We start from the raw sequence: 21,749 nt of genomic DNA on the forward strand, positions 1-21,749 counted from the left end.
GCAATGTGAATGCCAGAATGATTCAATTCAATTAGTTTGAAATATACACAAAGGCAATAATGGGTTAGTTAGTCATTGTAATGACTAGTAAAAATGGAAAATGCAAACAAATACACAGCAAAATCCAAGCACTCGTGTATTATCTAAAGGAAAATAAAAGAAAATGTCAAACAATTCAATCTTTTAAAAATTGACAAGTTCTCAATCACAAATTAAAAAAATAAAAATAAAAATTGTCAAAACAAGCAAAGGAATGGGTGCATCACTTTATGGTTTAGTACAAGACACATAGCTTCATGCCTAGTTTCAAACATAAGCTAGTCGTCATGCAGATGCTATATATATAATATAATTATCTTAAGACTTGCAGAGTTTAGTAGTCATGAAAAGTCCTCCAAGGTAAGGTTAGTGAAGCAAGAGAAAGATTTCAAGATTAGGTACCAAATGGTAAAGCATTTATAATGTTAGTTTCCCTAACAAGAGACTAATCTTAATTAATTATTCATCATGTTCTTCTCAAATGGTTAGACTCATCAGATTGCATGGGGCAGGCATCCTTCGTTTTTTTTTTCTTCATATTCCATTCAATAAGGCACTAGTCTGGGTGGGTGACCTATATCCTATGTTGTTTTTTCCGGGCTTGAACGTCAAACATTCCACTTGCTATTTTTTTTTTTTATTTACTCTGTATTAGCATCTGGGGATTCAGATTTAAGTTAATGAGAAATTCTTTTATTTATTATATTAATTGAGAGAGATTTATTTTTGTTTCGTTTCGATGAGATACAGATTGTCAATATATGGAGCCTTTAATTAAGGGGCAATGTGAAAATTTAACAATTTTAGGTAAAACGCCATTTTCAGCCAAGAATATCTTATATCCTGCTTAATTAGTTAGGTCTTTTTGGTTGATCTATATATATCAAGATTTTATTATTTGCATATAGTTTTGGTATTTCTAATTATAAAAAAAGAAAAATGGCTAACGAGAGTCGGTTACAACTTGGTGAGGTCCATGGCCTGCACGAAGAAAAGCTAAAGTAATTCAACAACTTCCATCCCTTTAGAGTCTCCCGTCATTCTTTTAATTAACTTGTCAAGTCCCTATCCAAATTTTTTGATTAGCGACATTTTAGCTTAGACATGGCCTGCCATTCATCAGAATCTTCAGTTTCAATGTAAGGATATATTAGAACTAGTTGAAATCAAATTGAAAGTTTCATTTCTATCCCAATTTTAATTTATTTTAATTCTTATCAAATTTATCAATCAAGAGATAACTGAATTATTTTTTATTTATCTTTAAAATGTGTGGAGTGAAGATATATCAAATTCCAGCCATTCCATGTGTTTATTATAAAACTATTCACTTAAACTCTTTTTCTTTTTCTTTTATAATTAGCAAATGATAAAATCATCAATGACATCATTAACCAGCTAAATTACCTTTTATATATATATATATATTATAAATAACTTGTATGTTAGATAGTACAGAGAGAAATAATTTCTATTTTGTTAAAATATAAGAAAGTGAAGAAATGGTAAAAGTGAAGAAATGGTAAGAGTGAAATGTGTATAGAATTATATATATATATATATATATATATATATATATAAATATATATTATTCTATTATGATACTTGACACGTATATATGTAAAATAAAATGATTATCGTATTGTAATTTTCGTAAATAAATTAAGAACATATGTGTTTATTAATAAATAAATGTGTCTGTTTATTAAACAGACATGTCTATTTTATAAAAACAGTCACAACTATCTGTATAGGTGTCGTTAATAAACAGACATGTCTTTAATAAATAAAAAATCACAACTATTTGTTTAGGTATCTGTCAATAAACAGACATTTCTATTACACAAACAGTTGTATCTACTGGAGATAGACAGATGTGTCTATCTAGAAAAAGTGTCATGACTTTTTATTCTTTATAAATATGGATGAGTTTTTCAATCCAATTATATACTACTTCTACTACTTTTTCTTTTCTTCTAGTCTCTCTAAATTCGGTTCGTATAAAAAGCTCTTAAGGGAAATCTTCAGGAGTTGTTGTCTGCAGATTTCAGGCTTTATTGTATCCTGAAGGTATATTGCCATAACCTTGCAGCAATCTAGTTGGGGCAATTAATACCTTAAAGATAATAATTCATCACGTTTCAAAGCCTATTATACACCCACTGCCTCAACAATTTTAAGGTATTAATCGTAATGGAGTCTAAGGCTGTTTCCGTGATTAATCAAGAGTTTATGAAACTTGATCATTTTAAGGAACAAATTATGTTCACTAAGAAGGTGAAAGCAGATTCAAAAAAGAAGATGAATTGCTATGCAGGGGGTCATATTCTCAAAAACTCATCAGATAGGCTATAAGATTTATTTACCTCTGTCAAGTCTCCAAAGGAAATCTGAAATTCGTTAGAATTAGAATACAATACAGAAAAAAAAAGGTATGGATAAATTTCTCATTATGAAATATTTTGAATTCTAAATACTTGATAATATGCCTGTTATGGATAAGTCCATGAGTTGCATATCTTTGTTTTAAAGTTTAAGGATTTGAAAGTGATAGTTCCTAAATCACTGCAATTAGAAGGAATAATAGCACATCATACTTCTAGTTTGAATGATTATAGGAAGAAATTACTGTATACCATAAACAACGTTTCTCTTAAACAGATTCAGAAATACTTACATATTAAAAAGTTTTTTATGTGATAATTTGTCTTTATGTTGATAACATACTTATAATTAGAAGAAATATAAGGTTATATTATGATGCTAAAGCTCATGGGTGAATGTGTTAAAGAATGTAATAAGATTTATGTGCATAAGTTGAAAAACACTTTTTATATGCATAAATCCTAGTTCATATTAATTGTGTTTATCACTAACAAAGTGGAGGATATTATTAGAAATAGTTAGTGATAGGAAAAGTTGTCCCATAATTGAAAAAGTTATTTCTGTTCATTAAAAGGCATCAAAATGAACTAATTATTACTAATAATTAAATATCTTCTAAGAGGTATAAGTAAACAAATATAATTATTTTAAGAGATAAAAAGTAAATAGTTGTATATGTTCTAAGAGTTATAAGTGAACAGATGTAATTGTTCTAAGAGATACAAAGTGAACAGTTGTATATGTTCTAAGAGGTATAAGTGAACAGATGTAATTGTTCTAAGAGATACAAAGTGAACGGTTATATTTGTTGTAAAAGGTATAAGTGAACAGATGTAATTATTCTAATAGACACAAAGTGAACTATTGTATATATTCGAAAAGATGCAAATGTTTTATAAATAGCAGTTTGGAACAAAAATCTATTAACTTTTCTTTTTTGTCTCTTCTCTTCATTTCTACTTACAATCAACGCTATTATTCTTTAATTCATTCTTGAGAGAATTTTAAAATTACTGCTAGAATTATATTTTGGTTATTATCCTGGAGGGATTTGCTTAAACTACCCAGCTATAACATAGTGGGGGTTTTGCTCTTTGCTAATCTCATTTTGTTGATAAAATATTAAATAAATTTAATCATTTAAAAGTCAAAGAAGCAAAAAATTTCATATGATGTTTCTTCCAAATTAACTAAAAAATTTTGGTAGAATAATTGCTCAAATTGAGTATACTAATGCTATTGATAGCTTAATATATGCTATGTATTAACTAGACCTGATAGTACTTTCGCAGTATGTAAATTATTAAGTTATACTAGTAATATTAGTATGAAATACTGGAAAGAAATTTCAAGAGCTTTTGGATATTTAAAAGGAATTATAAACTATGGATTGTTCTGTGATAAATTTCTAATTTTGTTAAAATCATATAAAGAGTTGTATCCATGTAAAGAGTTGCGTCCATTGGCCAAAAGATGTAACCAAATGAAAAAAAGCTATTTTTTTAATAGTTACATGCATGAAGACATGAATTTATTGGCCAAAAGGTTGGTACATTTTGAGTAATAAATATAAGAGCCTTACAAGTTATTTGTTAGAAGTGATAAAATGACAAATGAGTATGCATTTGTGTGTGTATGTAAGTTTAGCTTGGTTTTTTAATATTGGATGCTGTCTTTTTAAAACAAGTTATGAAGCAATTTATTTTTGCAAATAAGTTACATATCTAGACTGTAAATTATTTATGTAGTTCATGTTATAAACATGTGATTACATGGTAGACTAATGAAACAATTATAGTGGAGATCATAGGGTTATATAAATACCAGTTGGATAACTACTGCTAAGGATAATAAGTCAACCTTTGGTTGAGTGTCCACTTTAGGTGGAGGTGTTGTTTCTTGGGCATCAAAGAAATAAATTTGTATAACTCATTCTTTGGTAGAATCCGAATTTATAACTTTGACAAATATTGATAAAGTAGTAGAATGACCGAAAAACTTGTTATCAGATATTAAGTTATACAATTAAAAGTATATACATATAAGCTTAAGACATGAAAATATCAGACAATTAGTCTTTAATAGTGTTATTACCATGTTTATATTAAATCTTATAATAATCTAGCAAATCTTTTAATAAAAGTGCTCTCGAGAGTTATAATCATAAGTACACGTGCTTATTAGAATTTAGAATATTCCATTAAATTTACTATTGATGGAAATATTACTTTATAGTATTATTACTAAATAAAATTTAAAGGGTAACAATAAGTTATTAGTAAATGTGGTAATTAAGTACTTAATTAATGGAATGAGGATGAGTATTTATACTCTTAATGAAATTTAATATTATTATAAAAGAAACTTCACCTATATGAACATAGGAAGTGGTAATAACTTTTGTAAATGTTCATGAAAACAGGAGGTAGCATAAGGCCATATTCGTGCTAAAATTTTGGTAAATTTTTTAAGTCGAACTAATTGATTTGCGTGTATAGTATTTCTGGTTCTATTTAATAAGAATCTAGGTTTAAGTTAAGGCCATCATGATTTCTTTAGAACTTTGAAATATTTATACTAGGGAAAAGTTTAAATCGAAAGATACTTTTCATTATGCATTAAACACTAAGATCTAACAATACAAGCTAAGTGGGGGATTGTTATAAATAGCTTGTATGTTAGATAGTATAAAGAGAAAGAATTCTTATATTGTTAAAATATAAGAAAATGAAGAAATGACAAGAGTAAAATGTGTATAGAATTATATATATATATAAATAAATATATATTATTCTATTATGGCACTTGGCACGTACATGTGTGAAATAAAATGATTATCTTATTGTAATTTTCATAAATAAATTACGAACAAATGTATTTATTAATAAGTATAAGTGTCTGCTTATTAAACAGATATGTCTATTCTATAAAAACAGTTACAACTATATGTATAGGTGTCATTAATAAACAAACATATCTTTTATATATAAAAAGTCACAACTGTTTGTTTAGGTGTCTGTTAATAAACAGACATGTCTATTACACAAACAATTATATCTATTGGAGATAGACAGATGTGTCTATCTAGAAAAAGTGCCATAACTTTTCATTCTTTATAAATATGAATGAGTTTTTCAATCCAATTATATACTACTTCTACTTCTTCTTATTTTCTTATAGTCTCTCTAAATTTGATTCGTATAAAGAGTTCTTAAGGGAAATCTTTAGGAGTTACTATCTGCAGATTTTAAGCTTTATTATATCCTGGAGGTATATTGCCAACCTTGCAGCAATCTAATGGGGGCAATTAATACCTTAAAGATAGTGATTCATCATGCCTCAAAGTCTATTCTACACCCATATATATATATATATATATACTATTGAAATATTAGTTGGATTAAACATCATAATATACACAATTCCTTAAAGGTGCTTGAAATATTTCCGTCCCACAAGTGGCCTCTCATGAATGAGACTTCCTGTCCGATATATTTTACCATACCCATAGTCTTTTCGTATACTATTTTTTTTTACCACCCATGCAATGGATTTTCCTAATAATAATAATAATAATAATAATAATAATAAAACACAATTTTATTATATAATTAATATAATTATCATGGTTGAATTTCCTATACTACGAGTTAGGCTTTTTAATTTTTGGTTTGCTTTCCCAATTGTCAATTCCTAATTAATATGCTATGAATACGATTTAAAATTAAGCATCACCAATTATTAATTTTAAAGTATATCCCATTAAAGACGCATTCTTTTTTGCAATTATTATAAACTTGAGTTTATATAATAATAATAAATCTAATAATTAATGCTTGAGATTTATATTATTTTAATTATATGTATATATTAATTAATTTTACATGAATTTCGATATTAATACTTAGTTTAATAATTATTAAATTTATTTTTTATATAAATTTAAATTTATATTACATATATTTTTTATACTTTAAAATTTCTTATAATTAAAGAAACTTTTAGAATTCAAGCCCTCTTATTGCACTTCTTTAAATTTTAGGAATATAATCTTACATGGTAATAGAAATTAATTAACCTGAAAAAAGAAATACAAAAGGAAAAAAATGATGTATATACAAATTCACTATAATTATGAATTATGATGAAATTTCTATAATTAATAATTAAAATTAAATTATTGTATATACACCTTAAAATTTCCCCACATACTCTAAAAAATACAATAAGCCTAGTTTGGCAAGAAATCTTGTTATTAAACATTCCAAAGCTGCCATGATTATTTTATATAGGAGTTATAATGGGAATGAGAAAATCATACATACGGTCTAATATATATGGTAAGAATCCAATACACTAGGTCTCCATAATATGGATGAAAATTATTACTTATCTTTGAATAATTATAACATACATATATATATATATATATTGAAATAGAGTTGCGAATTGCTACAGTACAGTAATGAATTGTGGACAGAATTCTCTTAAATTATTCTCTTTGAAGATACAGAATTAAAAAGATGAGCAAAAATACTGAAAAATAGAAGTCAAAATTCTTGGTATATATGAGACTTCACAACTGAAAATGAAATTATAAGTCTTGACAGCCTACAACAAAAATAAATGAAAATATTTCTTCATAAAATATCCTTTTCTTAGCTCTTCATAAAATAATTCAAAATATTTTATGAAATATTAAAAAAAATTGAAAATTAGATTAAAATCACTGCAAAACAACATCCAAGATCTGTCTTTGGTGAGATTGAATTTTCAAGAAAAAAAGGCTAATTATAAAAACTAATGATTACATCATTAAGATGATATATGACGTTATTTATGCCCAGGTGGACGGCCAGGATATATGATGAGTATAATTTTTCCTCAATAAAAATATTATACTCATCCCATTTACATATATTTGAAAAAATATTAAATTCAAATGCGAAAATATATATAATAGCAGGAGAATGAGGCTACTATAATCTTTTCTGGATCTCCTATTTATTGCTCCATTCAGCATTCTATTTTATGGCGTGAAACTTGAGGTTTTAGCATCTCTCCTCACTCTCTCTCTCTCTCTCTCTCTCTCTCTCTCTCTCTCTCTGCCTTCTAAGATTTCCATATATAAAAGAGATAGAAGGTGATGATAAAGACTCTATAGATGAAATTGAATCTTGATATATATCACACTCAAAGATATCAGTGTTGAGAGATTATGGGTAAAGGAAGAGCACCCTGTTGTGATAAGAGTCAAGTAAAGAAGGGTCCGTGGAGTCCTGCAGAGGATTTGAGGCTCGTCACTTTCATTCAGAAGCATGGACATGAAAACTGGAGGGCTCTTCCTAAACAAGCAGGTCTGTTCTCTTCTTCTTGATCATGGACAATCCTCTTCCTGCATTCTTGATGTCTCTTGAGTATTGATATCTTCAAGTAATCGTTTTCAATTTTTTTCTGAAATCTAATTTTATGTGTTTTATATACTCTTATTCTTGAAAGACCACCTTTCCTTATCGAACAAATCACATGGCCAAGCATTCAAAATTTCTTTGTGCTTATTGCTTTTATTAATTTAATGCAGAATCATTATTCCAGATCTTCCTGATCCTATTATAAGCATTATGAATAGATTTTTCCAACATTTGCATTAATTTCTTTTTCTTTTTTTTTTTGTCAATCCAAAAGTAAAATTAAATGCGGTTGTAATCAGGACTTGTCTTGTTCTTGAAATCATGTCATTACCCTTTTCTTGAAAATTCAATAAAAGAAAAAGAATAGAAAAGAAAATATAATTCAAACTTGACACCTGGCTATAATTATTTAATTTTGTGCTGACCATAAACGCTAGTAGGAAGACAAGTTTGAAACGTTCATAGCTACCTATCAAATGAATGATGAAGGGAAGTAGTAATTCAACTAAGGTAACGCATTATCACTCTGCAATATCTAGATTTTTCATTTTTATAGAGTGTGGATACTGGCACCAGTTTAGGTAGCAATCCTCTTCAGTCTTCACATATAGTCTCTGCTGTGTTCTGAGCACTTGAAATACTCGCACCTTGTCGGTGGAGATTCACTACCAAATCAACGCAAGATATTATAAGAATTGATAGTCACATCAAAATGTCGTAAGGCCATGGTTTGGTTAAATTTCTTCATTTGGTTGACTCCAATGACTTGTAAATTTGTTGAAACTGCAAGCCTTTGTGAATTGAAATATAAAATCTTATATTACAGAAACCCATGAACTTAATGTTTTGGATTATTTCTTCACAAGGCCAAAAAGTCTCCTAAGCGTTATCTAGTACTATTTCAAGTCTTTGAAACAGTAAAAATATTGAAAAGCAAAACGATGCGTAAATCACCAATCTAACACGCAGCTTTGACTCTTGGTGCTTATTTTTCTGCTATTTCATGTAAACGTGCATGCTGACCAGCCTCGTGTACTGTGATTGGGAGGTTAAAAAGTTTATTTATTTATTTTGAAAAAGACCTTTAAAGAAAAAAAAAAAAAACAGCTTGAAAAGATGTTTTACTATTTAAAATTTTTTTAATTAAAATATGTTAAATTTAAATTAAAAACAAAATTTAAAGGTTTTTAATAAATACATTTGAGATGGTACGTATTTTTCTCAAACCTCAAGGTGGTTGAACAATGATAATATAAAAATTAAAGTATTTGGAGCTTTATTATTTGGTATTATCATATACAATCAAATTGACTCAGAATTTTCATATGCAGTTGTATCATATTATATAATAAAATATTATAGTTAATGTTGCCGTTTTTGATATGCAGGGTTGTTAAGATGTGGGAAAAGTTGTCGTTTGAGATGGATTAATTACCTAAGACCTGACGTAAAGAGAGGGAACTTCACCAAAGAGGAAGAGGAAGCCATAATAAAACTGCACCAAACGTTAGGGAACAAGTAATTAAAATGCTAACCAAAAATACAAGAAAATTGTTGTCTTTTCTTTAGCATCATGTTTCATATGAAATGGAATCTTGCGTTTCAGGTGGTCTAAAATTGCATCCCATTTTCCGGGCAGAACAGATAATGAGATCAAGAACGTCTGGAACACTCACTTGAAGAAAAGATTGGCATTTAAAGTCCCACATTCAAGCGGGGGCGAATTAAAGGAATCATCCTCTATCTCCTCTTCTTCGTCCAGCACAATCATGTCAGGTGGGAAAAGAAATATGGCAATAGAACTTGATGATCAATGGAAACATGTCTCCGTGACCAAGAGGACTCGTGTTTTGGAAGATATACAGGATTTGCATATGGAAGTAACTCGAGATGAATTTAGAACAACTAATAAGGAAGCCCAAGAATTGCCAAGTTCCTCTTCTTCTTCCTCTTCCGATAATTCCAATGTCACAAACTATAGTCAAGTTGATGTTTCTTTGCCAGATGATCAAATGGGTTCGCTTGTCAACTTTTCAGGAGCTTACGTTCGTAATACATTAGAGGAGGTGAGCAAACCAGAGATCCAAGACATTGCAGCAGTTGAGATTCCTTCCGAGTCAGATTTAGATTTTTGGAACATGTTAGATGGATTATATTCGTTGCAAACTAATGAGGAAGTCCAATTACATAATGTTGAGACAAACAAAAACTCAAGTCTTGGAGTTGAATATAATGGGGAAGTCGAAAATAGGAAGTGGCTGCGTTACTTGGAAAATGAACTTGGCCTGGAGCCAGCCAGGGATGGAAAGCAGCAAAATTTACCAGAAGATGCAGCTGAATCATTTTTAGTCCCTGAAAATTACCAGTTTGAGATACCCATGAAGCCGGAAGTCAACTCCGGGATGGAATATTATCATTTGTGGCCTTCTTTATGAAACAAATTCACTATAAAAAAAAAAAAAAGTAAAGCTACTAGTTTATAGAAAGTATATGGTAATTAACTGACTTAATTTCTTAGTTACATTTTTAGTGGTTATTAATTTTAACCTTATAATCAAGTATATGTATGTTACTTTGATGTATAAATGATGAGAAGTTAAACATTTTACCTTTTAATTGTGCTTGATATGATCAGATCGTTGGTTGATATAGGTTAAATAATTTACTTTTTTATTTTTATTATAAGAAAAAAAAAGTATAAATATTGAGGGTTCAGCTATAGCCATATGAATTGTTCAAAGTTATTATTATTATTATTATTCATATTCAAGCATTGTAAGTGGGCAGGTAATGTCGTCTACTTACCACCATTAAAATTTCTGTGGTTAGCTTGGTGTCCCCACAAGATTGAAAAACTTGCAGGGTAGAGGATATACTTGGAAGTACATGCTACTTTGTGAGATTTGACAGCAGAGCTAACAATAAATCGAATCACAATCGAGGAATCCCATTTGATCTGAACGTGGAACTAGTTTACACAGCAAGGAAAATCTCAGTTGAGGGGTACATATATTTATGTGCATGTCTTTGTTCTGGCAGATGACCTCTACTAAATATATGAGGCTTATAGTTTCCTTCGTTGCATTGTCTGTACTATCGTCAACTTTATACGATAAATGCATTGATGGGTCTGTTTCACTTCAAAATGACTCATCAGATTAAAATTTCTCTTTTCTTTCCAAGAAATAAAAAAAAAAAAAAATCTCTTCCCCTGCCACCCACCTATTTGATGCCATTGAGATTAAGACACTGAACTGTTACCTGCTTGATGTTAATTAGACAACGTATGATAAGTCGATATTACTGATTAGATTCTCAGCCATGTTTTCCTTTATTTTTAATTTTTATGGTCTTTTTCTAGTTCATCAACATATCCATAATATATAATTTTCAAGTTCTCTAGAAAAGTTTACGAATAAAGAATTTATAGTTCTTACATGAAATTATAATTCATTACTTAATTATATATATATATAGTTAAGTAATATATATATATATATATACAATGCAGTTGAATATATATATATACATATATATATATATATATATTCAACTGCATTGAATGGATTGAGTTGTTTCAACTTTGACTTGATTATAAAATTATTGGCGTGGTGCACAAGAAAACAAATCGCTCATATATAGTTCAAGTGATGGCTATCAAATCTTCCTTGGTGGGTTGGTATAATAGATTACATGTTACATGACATGGATTTTCGATAATGTCACCACAGTTTGAAGAATGAGCTTTTATATAATCTAATTAGATATTTGAGCCTGTGATATATATAAATATTAACCAGGAAGTGGAACCCTAGTTATTAGTAAAGCATTTGATGAAATGACAAACACAACTTACCTAACCTTAAAAAGAAAAATGAAAAGAACAAGACGAAAAAGTTTAATAACCCACAACAACCAGGATGAATCATAACAAGGAAATGGAAGGGAGGAGGACTGGGTCCAGTGTAGTGGTAGAACAAATAAATCAAACTTACGGTCATAATTTGCTCCCAAGCTTGAGATAGATTGTCAATTTTGCGCGGTGAAAGAGATATTTATAGTTTCAAATTAATGATCCATCAATTAAACGGTGAATGACTAGAGAGCAGCATATTGACTTAACAAACTCTGATTTATTATTCTTGTACTAGCTTTCAACTCTGACAAGAATGTAAACACAACAAATTAAAATTTAGACCATTAAATTTCTACCCTGGTAGATATGGCATTAATTAATGGGTTAGTTTGTCAGCCTACCTTACTTGAGAATCCAACCAAAAACCTTGAATTTTAATGGAGTAGTGTATATATATATATATATGTACATGTCATGTCATCACACATCAGATGACCACACCAACACTGGCTAATTAGCTTGATTCTTCAGATCATGAAATGCTTACTTTCTTCTAACTTATTTGTATATGTTCCCACTTGATTTTATTCAAAAATAAAATGTTTTAGCAGAAGTCAAAATATTGATGCAAACATGAATATGTTTATGATCAATTGATGAAAGTCAATCTTAATGTTCAAAAGGAGGGTCTTAATGAAATAACCAAGTGTATAGTTCAATGATTCATTCTCAGACAAAACCAAAATTGTATCTTTCAAAGCCTCAAAACCCGACCGCCTAATCTTTCATTTCCTATTCGATGACTTATTTAAAAAATAATAAAATAAAAAAAAAATAAATCTTCTTCCTATTAACTATTTTTTTCACATCATCATTAAGTTCAAACACCCTGCAGCACTGCACATTGATCATAATTTATTATGTAGACTTCCATTTAGCATAATTAACGAGGGATAGTATTAATATTAGAAAATATTTGATAATTAAATACTTCAAATGTAAGTGTTAATGAAATCAGGCCTAAAAGGGAAGCCCACAGACCTTGTTATATTCATATTTCTTTAATCACGTATTTAAACCATTATTAACCATCCCCAAAAATAGAAATAATTTATATTTCCACCTTAAGAAACCAAATTAAGTTTTCTTTTATTTACAACTTCATTTATCATACAACTTCATCCAGCATGCGGCTTAATAAATGGGGAAAAAAAAAGTAATATTACTATATTTATTGCTTTAAAATATCCTTATTTTATCTGTATTTATATATCGGTAGTACCAATGAATAAGTTGATTTAAGAAATTAATCACAAATGAAAATAATATATACACTTAATTAGAGCTCTAAATTTTTATGAATTGGATTGACTCTGATTATAGGGAAGGATGCATCAAATTTGGTGACAAGTAAATTTCTTTTTATATGAATTAATAAAATATTCTTCATTTTCTTGTCCGGCGAGATTCCAAAGTCTTGTATACTCGAGATTATATATAATCTTGCAATAAAATATCATTAGTCAAAGGGCATGATTTTGTGAACTATGAATATGCTTGAAATTTTTATAAATTCCTGATAATTTGTAGAAATTAGTACTCATTCAAAACGTAAAATAATGGCTTAATATCATGACTGAATACACAGCAGCTGCAAAGATCATCATAATTCTATATTTTGGGACTTGGGAAGCCAATTATAATTCGAAAGTAACTTCTGAAGCTAATGTTTCTCATTAAAAATGGGGAAAAATTGCCAAGGAAAAAAACTCTCCTATTGCGTGCATACACGTTTAAATAATTTTATTAAATTGAAAAATAAAATCTCTTGTTCAAAATTTCAACAACATTTTACAAATCAACTTTTGTTCACTCATAAAGTATTTTACATACCATATATTAAAAAAAATATCTTGAGACGTGATAAAATAAGTAAAGCATGCAGGCAAAGGAATTTTGTTATTAATGTGAAGCAAGAAACGCCAATACAATCATGTCCGCTAAGTTTTCATTGATGGAAAAAAGGAAAAATAACAACTGCTAAGCAAAATAAAAGTCTGTGAGTGCTTCATCAAAAGTTGAAGTTCTGTTAAGAACCAATGTCAGAAATTTCTATCTTTGGGAAAGTGAAATTGATAATCTTTCAAGTTGCAGCAGAACAGAAACAAGCTACTCCACTTCAGCCAAGTAATCATCAATTTCAGCTGAGGTTAGTACCCTGCAAAAAAAAAAAAAAAAAAAAAAAGGGCGCACAAAAAGCACATTAGCCGCCAAATGTCTCTCCCTTTCTTTAAAGATTTTGAATATTAAATAAAGTTATATAAGAAGCTACTTGCCTGAATTTTTTGTCTGCGCCAATTATGCCAATCTCAATGTTTTTGCCTGAGATTTGTCCTTCAAACCTACAAAAGATGCAGGGAAAAATGTTATAGAATGTTCCTTCACCAGACACAAATCGTGCTAGAACATAAAAGTCATTATGCAATCACATCAGACGCATGCTATAAACTAGAAGTTGCCAGTCAAGCTATATGCTCCAGAAACACAAGAAAATACAATGAACTATTCAGTGCCAACCCACTTTGATAGTTTAGAAGCTTTATACCCGACTCAACCAGGGATTACAGCCCAAAACATTTGGAGTGGGCTCCAAAGATCCCTTATCTCCATTCTATTCAATTTTAAGAACAGACTTTATGTATGCTGCTGTGACACTACATTTTCTTTTTTCCATTTCAATCCACAAATTCCATTGTAGACAACAAATTTGCATCCAGGTGAGATAAAACGTTACAAATAAACATAGTAAAGAGTAAAGAGCATATATTTATGCAAGAGGAAAAAGATGAAGACAACAATTCATTCAAGATTACTTTTAAATACTAAAACAGTAACAACTCTACTGGAATATCAGAAAAGTTATAGGGCTACCCTTCTTTTAATGTTAATATTGCTGTATGAACCGCATCATCAAGCTCCATATCATCGGTATACCTAAATGAAAGAAACAAAGTGATGGCCAGTATTATATAAAAACTCAAATCACAATGCAATCTCAAACTGAAAGTAAATGAGTATAAGCCTAAAAATTTATTCATTTTTTTGCCCTCCTAAGGCTGCGCAATTTATAGAGCTAGAAGAAAGACACGAATAACCAATAACATTTTGCCAATTCACAGAGATGTGCTGCTCCATTCATCATCAAAATTCAATCATGGCTTCAAACAACAACTATTACAAAGTAGCTAAAAGTTATCTTATTTAAATACAACCAACAATTCAATTAAGCAGACCTCTTCTCAAGAAATGTCTTTGCATTAGAAACATTTTTCCCCATAGCTGAAGCTTTCCAAGAGAAATATGAACCTGATGGGTCCACCTACAGCAAAATGTGACATACAGGAAATCAATCAAATCAAAATGCCAGCTTTTTGAGGCAGATATTCATGGCAGTAAGGTCTATTAGAGAGAAGAAATGCTGGAGACTGTATTTCCAAACAGTGTTAGCTTGACCTAAATCAGGCATTTCTGGTTTTAGAGCAAAGCAATCCAATTTTTTTTTTTATTTTATTCTCCACATAATGTACATTACTATAGGGTGATTGACAGCCACTGAACTCCTAGTACTTGTGATTATGTTGTTCTCCATGCAAACAATGACATTCAAACAGCACAAGCAGCCAAGTACAAACAATATATCTTATATCACATTGGGAATGTATTTCCACCATGGCCAGAAAATGTCTCTCTATCAGCTTGAAATTTAATATCATGAACACAAAGTTGCAAATCCAAACAGGAGAAATGGAGATACCTGATATAATTGTGGACCTTTGTCATCATACCCTGCAACCAGCAGTGATACACCGAAAGGCCTGACACCACTACCAGAACAAAAGGATGAAATCAGTGGGACAAAAGGGTCGTTATCCAGTAGAATGTACAAAAGTTAACAAACTGCCTAGTTCATTGAATAAATCTCTTTGCTTTCTCCAAACATAAGCAGGTAACAAAAAGGATGTAAATTCATGCAAAAAGTAGGGCCATTTCAGACAAGAGTGAACAGAAGTTAGTCAACTTTATTCTTACCAAAAAAAGTAGGGATAAAGACATGAAACAAAAAAGTGATAATTACCCAGACTGAGTGAACTCCTGCATGACAGCAGCAGTTTCCCTTACAAGTTGTGTAACAGGGATAGGTTCCTGAAGCATGGTATCATCAATTCATCACATCAAATTGCATAATAGTAGCACCAGGTGAAAATTAAGGATTAGGCTAAAGAATGACTAAGCTTTTTAAGGACAATAAATTGGACAAAAATTAAGAATGTTGAAGGAGTACTTTGTATAGTCGGTGATATTGCTCTGCCTGCTTCCTGCTTTTTCGAACCAAAACTCGAAAATCAGGACCCATTCCACTGCAAAAACAAGTGAAGATTGAATTAAGACTACATCATACAGCAATGAGAAACAAAGGGGAAAAGAATTATCAATATTGGGCAGATAAAAATCAAGCCAACATAGCAAATTCATATAATGAGATGTCATGAAAAGGGGTGACCTAGTGCCTCCAATAAGACCCCACAAAAGAAAATCCTGCATCTAATTCCATAAAGTCCACCAACCAAAGAGCACCAAAAAATGATTATGTTGGACCCTAGTTCAGATTCTCCAGAAAGATAAATACCTAGAAATATAAATTTTGCAAATCCTAAACAATTAGACACTGCTAATGTAAAATAACTTAGCTTGAAACTATTCAAGTGTGCATCAGAAATCGAACCTATAAACAACTCCAATGTTAGGTGTTAGTATCTGAATCTTTTGAACCTGCCACAAATAATTTAAAAAAAAAAAAAGGATAAGAAAGTGGCAGCGAAACAATAAACAGGAAAATGGTTGTGATTTGTGAAAGAATAAAGAAGAAATGTCTCTGACCGATGTTTCATCAACTAAAATAGATGGTAGCTTCTTCTCTGTTGCAATGACAACACCATTAGCAGCTGCAAACACCAGATGATTACATGTCAGTAACAACAAAGAAAAGCACCAATAATAACCAATTTGGAGAATTCGTTAAGTCACTTTGTAGAGTTAAGTACTTATAACTATGCAAATACCAATTCATTAATAAATCATAGCATGTTTTAGTTATGTTATCAAATCAAACTACAATTCCCAATTCACTCATACCAAAGCAACCAACTGTTATCCCAGCTGCACTAGGGTTGAAGCTTGCTGCCACCACCACCAGCCAACAAATTTTAAATAAATTACAAGCGAAATGCTTCAACATATACCGAGATACCAAACCAAATTCGATGAGGTAGTAGCTGAAACAACTTGTATTATCATATATAGCAAAGAGAATTTCAAAACCTATTTATATCTATACAGAAAAAAAGAACCAGTACAGTGAAAAGTTAAGATTAAAAAAAACCCATTGAAGAAGCCGAAATGCGTCAAATTACCTTTGATTCCTAAAGATGTTTGGCCCGATCCAACTGCTGTTAGGGCATGTTCAATCTGAACAAGCTTCCCAGAAGGACTGCAATTTGGGAGAATGGGAAAAAACCCATAAAAATCAGATCACAGAAATCAAAATGAAGAATCAAAATAAAGCGCATAGTGGAAATTTTGTTATGCTGTACCTGAAAGTGGTAAGAGAAAATGAGTACTGACTATCGCCCATTTTAAACTGGAGAACCAAATAAATAAAATTATTAATCTCCGTTTGGTTAGCGAAGATATACAATTGGCGTAGAAGAATTCTGGGTATGGTTTTTGAATGCTTACCTCGAAGATGAAATCTGTAGTTTCAACAGGAAGAAAGCTAGGCTTGCTGGAATATTGTAGGAGGTTTCTTGGAGGGGGAGACGGTATATATTTATATAATTATTAAACGAGACGATGAAAAGAGGAAAAGCCCGTACGGTGACGATGGAGCATTCAACGCTGTCGTTTAAGCCATGGAACCAAAACCTTGGCCAAATCTGGAATAAATGCAAATTATAACAATATTATACAACAGAGGGGGAGAAATATATATATTTTTAAGTTTAAAATTTGTTTATAAATTTTATTAATTTTAATAAATTTTGATTTAATTATAATAAATTATATAAAATTAATTATTATAAATTTTAAATTAATTTTTATTAAATTTAAAATTTAAAATTTAGAATAAATTATATAAATGGATTTTTGTTTAAATCTCATTTCTTTCTTTTATTTAATATTTAAACAATAATTTTTTTTTTAATTTCTCTTTGTTTTCATTACCGCAAATAAATAGTAAAAGAGAATGGATGATATCAATTACTGGAGTGGATATAATTCATTTCAAAATAAAATATTAATTGAATTGATTTAATTTAAAAATTCAATTTAATTTTTTTATAATTTAAATTAATTTGATGTTTGATCTTAAGAAATTCGGTTTGTTTATTTTAGTTTTATTTTTTAGGAAGAAAAGCAAAAAGCAATAAAATCTAATAAAATCAAATAATTAATTATTAATTAGTGCTAAATATTAAATTAAAATAGAAAATAAGAAAGTATAACTCAGATGTGTGTATTATTTAGTTATAGTTGAATAATCAAATCGACCTGAAGAGATTCAATTATTTCGATAAGAAAAAATTTAGTTTAGTACGGTTTTCGATTAGTAATAATAAAAATTTTTAATTTTCAGTTACCGATTTGATTATTTTTAATTTGATAATTGAACTAACTGAAATAATCAAATTTTAATTAATTAATATATTAATTATAATTTATTAATATTATATTATTTATAATTATTATTTTTATAATTTTATAATAATATTTAACTTATAATTATTATGTTATTAATATTAAGTCATATTTATTATTTTTTATAAATAATAAAGAATATAAATGTATTTTTATTAATATTTTATTAAATAGTTAATAATATAAATATATATATATATTTTGTTAATTTAATTATAATTGATCCAATATTTTTTATTTTGATTAATTTTAATTTTTTTAATTGTAATTTAATTTAATTAATTAAAAATTTGATTTGATTTAATTCTATTAGCCGAATACTCACCCTATATCTAAATTAAGCTTGAAATAAATTTAAAAAAAAATAAAAAAATAAATTTAAAATAAACTTAAACCAATAAATCAAATTGAATTGAACCGATTTAATCTTCTAAAAATTTTATTTATATGATTTGATTTTTCTATTTCCATTCATTTTAATTTAATTGCTGCTCCATTTTTCAGTTTTTCAGACGGAACTGGATTAAACCGACCGATTTAGTCTACGTCAAACAAGCTAATGAAAACCTACTATGATGAATGGCTGCGATCTAAGTGTTGCAACAGCAACACTCTCAAATGATAAAGAGTTGTGCACCACTGAATAAACCGTCGGATAAAAATGGGTTCCCTTTCCTTTCCTTTCCCTCCAGAAAATCTCTGCGCGAAAATCGTTAACCAGACCATGAGAAATGTTCTTCTGGAAACGCGTAACTACAACGGATTCCATCTCAGTTTATTGAAACAGCACGTCCATTCACTTGGCAACCCAGCAACATTGTCAGAAACTGGAAATCTCAAACATATCAGGCCAAATCAGTTAGGCTACTCACAGTGTATGAAAATCTTGCGACGTTGCGCTGAAATGAAAGACTTCAAACGAGGTCCTTTGGTCCATAGCTACATGATAAGGAATGGATTCGATTCAAATGTGAACATAAGCACCAAATTGGTCATATTTTATGGGAAACGAGGTGATACTGTCAGTGCTCGCAAGGTTTTGACAGAATGCCTGCAAGAAGCGTAGTGTCATGGACAGCTCAAATTTCTGGATATACGCAAAATGGGTATTACCAAGACGCATTGTTAATGTTTTTAGAAATGGGTCGAGCAGGAGTTAGAGCAAATCATTTCACTTATGGGAGCGTTTTGAGGGCTTGTACTGGTTTGGTGTTTGTATAGAGGAATGCAAATACAAGGGTGCATCCAGAAGAGTAGGTTTCTTGATAACTTGTTTGTGCAAAGTGCATTGATTGATCTGCACTCCAAGTGCGGAAACATGGAACATGCTTGCTATTTATTTGGAACGATGTCTGAGAGGGATGTGGTTTCCTGGAATGCAATGATTGGTGGTTATGCTGTACAGGGTTTTGCAGATGATTCATTTCGGATGTTTCATTCAATGATGGGAGAAGGTATGGCTTTCTTTGTCTTCTTCTTTTATTTCTCTTGAGCATGGACTTTTTGTATTTGATACTCGTGAATTTGTATCTGCTTGCACCATATTTTTGAGACAGGTTTTCCTTGCCATTGTCATAAATTTCTTATTACGGACGTCTGATAGGCGTTACGACCATTTTAAAAATGGACAAAATTTACCAAGTGGTCTTGGTGATAATCTTTCAGTTTCTTTTGGTATAAATAAGAAATGGATATGGACAAGGCAGAAGAGTCTGTTTAGAACCAATAAATTTTATGCATTGGAAAAAGTATAACGTACTAATGAAGTAATAAAGAAACCAGGTAGGATATCCTTGGATGCTGCCAATTAACATCTCGTAGGAAAATTCTTTCCTACACTATGGCTCCTCTTTAACAGAATTTTGACGGCATACCAATTTACTGAGTCTCTCTTTGGGTTATCTGTTGTTTTCTTTTATAAGAATGCTCTTGTTTTGATTAACATTGTGTAGAAATTTCTTTTGTAATCTTGCTATTTTTTATTTTTTTATTTTTACATTCAGTTTTCTCTAGCCTTTTGAAGTACTAAAATTTAAATAGAGTATAATCCTGATTGTTTCACATTGGGAGTGTTTTAAAGCGTCAGTAGAATGTGACCTCATCAAAGTCTGCCAAATTCATGGAATTATCATCAACTAGGGCTTGGATCCCATATTGATTTGAATGGGTCATTGGTGATGCATATTCAAAATGTGAAAGCATAGAAAGTGCTCATGATTTATACGAGAACATGCTAAAGAAAGATGTAAAATCTTTTACTGCCCTTATGACTGGATATGCACACAACAGTAACTATAGTGGAGGCCTGGATATCTTCAAGGAAATGCAGCAGATACACATGGAGATAGATGATGTTACGTTCTGTGCTATGCTTAATATATGCCAGCATGGCATGCCTGAGCATGGGAAGACAAATTCATGCCCTTGCTTTAAAATATAAACAGGTTAACAAAGTGATGTGGCCATGGGCAATGCTCTGATTGATATGTATGCAAAATCCGGAGAAATTGAGGATGCTGCATGTGGCTTTTTATGAGATGGAGGAGAAAAATGCTGATTTCATGGACTTCATTGATTACACTGGCTATAGGAAGCATGGATATGGACACAAAAGCAATTTACTCTGTAAGAGAAGATGGAATTTGAAGGTTTGAAGCCAAATGATATCACATTCTTGTCTCTTCTCTTTGCCTTTGATCATTCAGGATTATTGGTGACGGATGGGAATGCTACCATAATATGATTAACAAATATGATATCCTGCCACGAGATGAGCATTTTTCTTGCCTGATTGATCTTTTGGCGCGTGGAGGGCAGTTGGAAGCAGCTTATAATATGATATGCAAGATGAATATTAAGCCTAGCACGTCATTATGGGGTACCATTCTAGGGGCATGCAGCATTTATGGTAATATGTCTCTTGGAGAAGCAGCAGCCACACACCTTTTCAATATGGATCCAGAAAATTCAGCAAACTATGTTGCTTTAGCAGGCATATATGCTGCAGCTGGTGCATGGAATGATGCTTGGAATATGAGAAACTTAATGGAAGAGAGGAGTTTGAAAAAGAATCCTGGATACAGCTATATACATTCTACAAAGAAGAACATTGGAATTTTACTGCCAAGTTGAGAAGATGATGCTAGTAGCTGTGTTATTTTCTTCCCCTCTTTTGAGAGAGCGGAAGTTTGGTGTCAGATGCCCTTGTCTTGAGTTGATTCTAAAAATGTTGGGAAAAAAGTTCTTGTATCGAGTAGGTCAACTAGTGTTAATGCTTCTGGCCATCTCAACATTCAGGTGCA

General features: G+C 30.3%; 2 protein-coding genes and 1 pseudogene across 3 annotated transcripts; 2 read left to right on the top strand and 1 right to left on the bottom strand.

The window, feature by feature from the left end:
• Positions 1-6,483: 6,483 nt before the first annotated feature.
• Positions 6,484-10,461, top strand: LOC131171985 (transcription factor MYB63-like). Its single transcript, XM_058132872.1, has 3 exons — positions 6,484-7,781; positions 9,224-9,353; positions 9,442-10,461. The coding sequence occupies exons 1-3, from the start codon at positions 7,643-7,645 to the stop codon at positions 10,268-10,270; spliced, it is 1,098 nt and encodes a 365-aa protein (XP_057988855.1). The 5' UTR covers positions 6,484-7,642; the 3' UTR covers positions 10,271-10,461.
• Positions 10,462-13,631: 3,170 nt separating this feature from the next.
• On the bottom strand, positions 13,632-17,628 carry LOC110643168 (proteasome subunit alpha type-2-A). Of its 2 annotated transcripts, XM_021795433.2 has the most exons (12): positions 17,488-17,624; positions 17,343-17,389; positions 17,163-17,239; positions 16,630-16,694; positions 16,475-16,521; positions 16,034-16,109; positions 15,827-15,894; positions 15,506-15,575; positions 14,985-15,070; positions 14,623-14,685; positions 14,028-14,093; positions 13,632-13,909 (listed from the first exon to the last, which is right to left on the bottom strand). In XM_021795433.2, the coding sequence occupies exons 2-12, from the start codon at positions 17,381-17,383 to the stop codon at positions 13,861-13,863; spliced, it is 708 nt and encodes a 235-aa protein (XP_021651125.1). In that variant the 5' UTR covers positions 17,384-17,389; positions 17,488-17,624; the 3' UTR covers positions 13,632-13,860. The 2 variants fall into 2 exon arrangements, with proteins under 2 accessions (XP_021651125.1, XP_057988856.1); XM_058132873.1 differs by having other exon boundaries at positions 16,475-16,694; positions 17,488-17,628.
• A 1,343-nt stretch (positions 17,629-18,971) lies between these two features.
• Positions 18,972-21,743, top strand: LOC131171753 (pentatricopeptide repeat-containing protein At3g20730-like; annotated as a pseudogene).
• Positions 21,744-21,749: the final 6 nt, after the last annotated feature.

Source organism: Hevea brasiliensis, chromosome 13 (genome assembly GCF_030052815.1).
Source record: "Hevea brasiliensis isolate MT/VB/25A 57/8 chromosome 13, ASM3005281v1, whole genome shotgun sequence".
NCBI classification, from domain to species: domain Eukaryota; kingdom Viridiplantae; phylum Streptophyta; class Magnoliopsida; order Malpighiales; family Euphorbiaceae; genus Hevea; species Hevea brasiliensis.